The sequence below is a fragment of the Nanorana parkeri genome, unplaced genomic scaffold (genome assembly GCF_000935625.1).
Source record: "Nanorana parkeri isolate BGI_ZX_2015 unplaced genomic scaffold, ASM93562v1 scaffold847, whole genome shotgun sequence".
Taxonomy (NCBI): domain Eukaryota; kingdom Metazoa; phylum Chordata; class Amphibia; order Anura; family Dicroglossidae; genus Nanorana; species Nanorana parkeri.
The window spans coordinates 728,122-732,517 of NW_017307115.1; the positions used below are offsets into that span (position 1 = coordinate 728,122).

The 4,396-nt window shown below is 53.1% G+C and overlaps 1 protein-coding gene across 1 annotated transcript in view; it reads left to right on the forward strand.

The window, feature by feature from the left end:
- Positions 1-3,113, forward strand: part of LOC108794413 (dual specificity protein phosphatase 7-like) — a gene marked incomplete at its 5' end in the record, with an annotated part of 18,783 nt that extends 15,670 nt beyond the window's left edge. The window contains 2 exons of the mRNA XM_018565442.1: positions 982-1,410; positions 2,511-3,113. Coding sequence (XP_018420944.1) covers positions 982-1,410; positions 2,511-2,821 — 740 coding nt within the window. The remainder of the gene's footprint in view (positions 1-981; positions 1,411-2,510) is intronic.
- Positions 3,114-4,396: the final 1,283 nt, after the last annotated feature.

A 4,396-nucleotide genomic window follows, 5' to 3' on the forward strand; every position in this document is an offset into this window, starting at 1 on the left:
TATATATATATATACTGTATATAAAAATATGAAGAATGTCCTCGTGTACAGTGTATTTAGAAAGATGTATCCTGATACCGTGGTTGTCCTTTAAGCTCTGTAGTAATTCCCAGCGGTGACTTATTCTCGGGTGAAGCAATTAGCAGCTTCTGATTACACCAACACGCCGATTACCGCCAGAAAACAGGAAACCCGACAGCGTGTGATGACACGTCTACATACCAACGCCGACAACGCGGCTTCCCTCTGATAGTTGTGCATTTCCCAGGATATTTACTGACCCGCAATAAATTCCCATCTGGGGGAATTCCCATCACACCAACATGTGCTAGGGCCATTGATTTATACTGAGCAGGCTGCTAAACGTTTGATACTTAAGAATATCTGTCATCACGTACACTATATTGCCAGAAGTATCGGGGCGCCTTTACACGCACATGAACTTTAATGGCATCCCAGTCTTAGTCCGTAGGGTTCATTATTGGGTTGGCTCCGCCCTTTGCCGCTATAACAGCCCCGCCTCTTCTGGGAAGTCATCCACAAGGTTTAGGGGTGTGTCTATGGGAATGTTGGACCATTTGTGAGGTCAGGTACTGATGTTGGGGGAGGGGCTCGCAGTCTCCGCCTCTAATTCATCCCAAAGGTGTTCTATGGGGTTGAGGTCAGGACTCTGTGCGGCCAGTCACGTTCCTCTCCCCCATCCATGTCTTTATGGACCTTGCTTTGTGCACTGGTGCGCAGTCATGTTGGAACAGGAAGGGGCCGTCCCCAAACTCCTCCCACAAAGCATGAAATTGTCCAAAATGTCTTGGTGTGCTGATGCTTTAAGAGTTCCCTTCACTGGAACTAAGGGGCGGAGCAACGGAGCGGTCTCATGCACATGGTCTGACTGCTCTCCAGTCGCAGGGAAAGGAGATGAAATGTATTCGGCGTTGTCACCGGTGCGCCATTGTTAATGCACATTTTTTATTTGTCTCGTAGGAGGTTACAGCAAATTCCAGAGGGAATACCCCGATCATTGCGAAGCCGGCCTCGACAGCCCCTCCCCTACCGATCCCACTCCAGAATGCGTCCTCGGCCTGGGGGGCTTGAGGATCAATTCCGAAGGTTCGGACGGCGAGTCTGACCGGGAGCCAATCAGCGCGACCGAATCGGAAGGCAGCCCCGCCCTCAGCAACCAGTCGACATTCCCCGTGCAGATCCTGCCGTATTTGTACCTCGGCTGCGCGAAAGATTCCGCCAACTTGGATATACTGGCCAAATATAACATCAAGTACATCCTGAACGTCACCCCCAACCTGCCCAACACGTTCGAGCACAACGGAGAGTTCAAATACAAGCAGATCCCCATCTCGGACCACTGGAGCCAGAACCTCTCCCAGTTCTTCCCCGATGCCATCTCCTTCATCGGTGAGTCCATGGTCAGATCACCCCAATTCCTTCACCCCTCAGATCACCCCAATTCCTGCACCTCCACCCCTCAGATCACTCCAATTCCTGCACCTTCACCCCTCACATCACCCCAATTCCTGCACCTTCACCCCTCAGATCACCCCAATTCCAAAAAAAACCCCCAAATAGGTGTGTGCATTAATGGAAATTATTTATTTAGAAATGTGATGAGAGGGGGAGGAGCCAAGGCAGGTGAAATATAACCGGATTGGTGTTCAGCTTCTCTCCCTGCGCTGCGCAGTCGTTGTATGAGACGGCTGCGGTGCTGCAGATCTCTAGAAGCCTCTTTCACATGCCGGGGGTTTATTATGGGGCGTGCTGCACCTCCCAGCTCCAAAGTCCACCCGCTGGGGTGAAAGGTTGTACTGTGAATGATCCTCCCAACTTCGGAATCAGAAAACGAGATAATGGCGACCTTTGTTATAGAAACATCTGAACTCCTTATCAGCCGCAAACAGACGCTGTGACCTCCAGCACCCGGGGACTTGTAACAACGCTCCCCATACACATGAATGAGAGAAATCCCTCCGTCCTGGTGACACCCTCACAAGAAATGAGGAGAGCTGTTGTCAACATTATAGGAAACTTTCAGAAGGGTGGGGGAGGGGTTAGAACTTCTGACAATGTTGGGAGCCCCTCATAATGGGCACAGCGGGTGTACAGACCCGGGAACTCAGCACAGGGATGGTGGGAGCCCCTCATAATGGGCACAGCGGGGGGACTTCCCCGGAGGCTCAGCACAGGGATGGTGGGAGCCCCTAACGGGGATGGTTGGCGCCCCTCATAATGGGCACAGCGGGTGTACAGACCCAGGAACTCAGCACAGGGATGGTGGGAGCCCCTCATAATGGGCACAGCGGGTGTACAGACCCGGGAACTCAGCACAGGGATGGTGGGGGCCCCTCATAATGGGCACAGCGGGTGTACAGACCCGGGAACTCAGCACAGGGATGGTGGGGGCCCCTCATAAATTATGTCAATCATTGTCTTTTCTTCCCGCGTGTCGTTTTGCTCCTCGCTGATCTCTCTGTTCCCGCCTCCGTTCCCTCTCATTGCAGACGAAGCTCGGTCCAACAAATGCGGCATCTTGGTCCACTGCCTGGCCGGCATCAGCCGCTCGGTGACGGTCACCGTCGCTTACCTCATGCAGAAACTCAACCTGACCCTCAACGACGCCTACGACTTCGTGAAGAGGAAAAAGTCGAACATCTCCCCCAACTTCAACTTCATGGGGCAGCTGCTGGACTTCGAAAGGACACTGGGACTGAAAAGCCCTTGTGAGATCCACTCGCCCGCCAGCAACCAGCTCTACTTCACCACGCCCACCAACAACAACCTCTTCCAGCTCGACAGCCTGGAGATCACATGATCCAGCGTCTGTCCGAGGTCCTCCCTGTGAAAGTGTTGTGTGGATGAGCGGGCGGGCGCAGCATTAATGAGCATCAGGTCTGCATGGAGTCTGTATTTATATATATATATATATATATTGTAATAATGCAAACACCTTTTTTTTTTTTGTGATTGTAAGTACTTAACTTCTCTTATTTTGATACGAATTCGGATCTGAGACCCGTTCTCGATCTTGCACTTAAACGTCCAAATCAGCATTCCTTCTAAAAGAGCAATCATAGCCTGAGATAGCTGCAGGGTTCAACCTGTTTTATATGACTTTATATGTATCTGTCTTCTATAAGCCGACCGTACACTACGCACCTTGATTGCGCAATCTCGTCTAGGTCTGCCGGTGGTGTAAGGGCCGGCCCGGTTCGGTGAATCTGCAGACGGCGGCGCCGCGCCCGGGAAAGATCCTGACCATGTTTTCCGGAGTCACCCCCCACTGCGTGATTGACAGCTGGCTCTGCCTCTCTAGAGCCAGCTGGACCCGCCCCCCTCCCCACTATCCTTCCAATGAGCGCAATCCCTGCGGGGGAGTGGTGATTGACAGTCCCTGCAGGGAGAAGCCGTGAGCTGAGCGATTAGAGGTTTGTGATCGGTCAGCTCTCGATCTATAGACCTGCAGTGACCCCGCCGGCTCTAAGTATTAGGAAGAGTACCACCGATTGGGGATGCACCGATATTTCCGTATCGAGTACCGATATTATCTTTTCGGTACTCACTGGTACCGCCGCCGCCGTGTGTCCCAATTATCAGGAAGTCGGGCGGTGAATCATGACCTGGAGCCCGGCTTCCGGATTGCCTGTGAAGCCGGTGTTTTAGCAAAAGAACACCGGCTTCGCTTGGCGAGACTGCCTGGCTACCTGACCAATCAGGACGCGAGTCATGACATACGGCCTAGCAACAAGTGAAGCTGACTCTCCACCTGACTTCCTGATTAGCCGAGCAGCGCGTAATGACTCGCCACCCGGCTTCCCAATTAGCAGGGAAGCCATCCCCATGCCTCTTGTCACGAGAAAGCATGGAGCCGGCTTTCTGGCCTATCATGGCGCCCGGCTTCCTGATTGGCCAGCGAATCATTACACGCTGCCTGGCTTCCTGATTGGCACAAGTGACGAGAGAGCATGGAGCCGGCTTTCCGGCCAATCAGGAAGCCAGGCTGCGTGTAATGACTCGCTGCCCGGCTTCCTGATACCGGAAGTATCGGGCTAGGCATCGGAGCATTTGTACTCGAGTACTCGCCCAAATACTCGGCACCGATACCGATACTAGTATCGGTGCATCCCTACTACCAATACTTCTCCTCAACAACAATTGTTCAGAGATTCTCTCTCTCCCTCCTCTCTCTCCTCTCTCTCTCTCCCCCTCTCTCTCCCTCCTCTCTCTTGTCCTCTCTCTCTCCTCTCTCTCCCCCTCTCTCTCCCTCCTCTCTCTTCTCCTCTCTCTCCTCTCTCTCCTCTCTCCCCCTCTCTCTCTCCTCTCTCTCTCCTCTCTCTCTCCCTCCTCTCTCCCCCTCTCTCTCTCCCCCTCTCTCTCTCCTCTCTCCCTC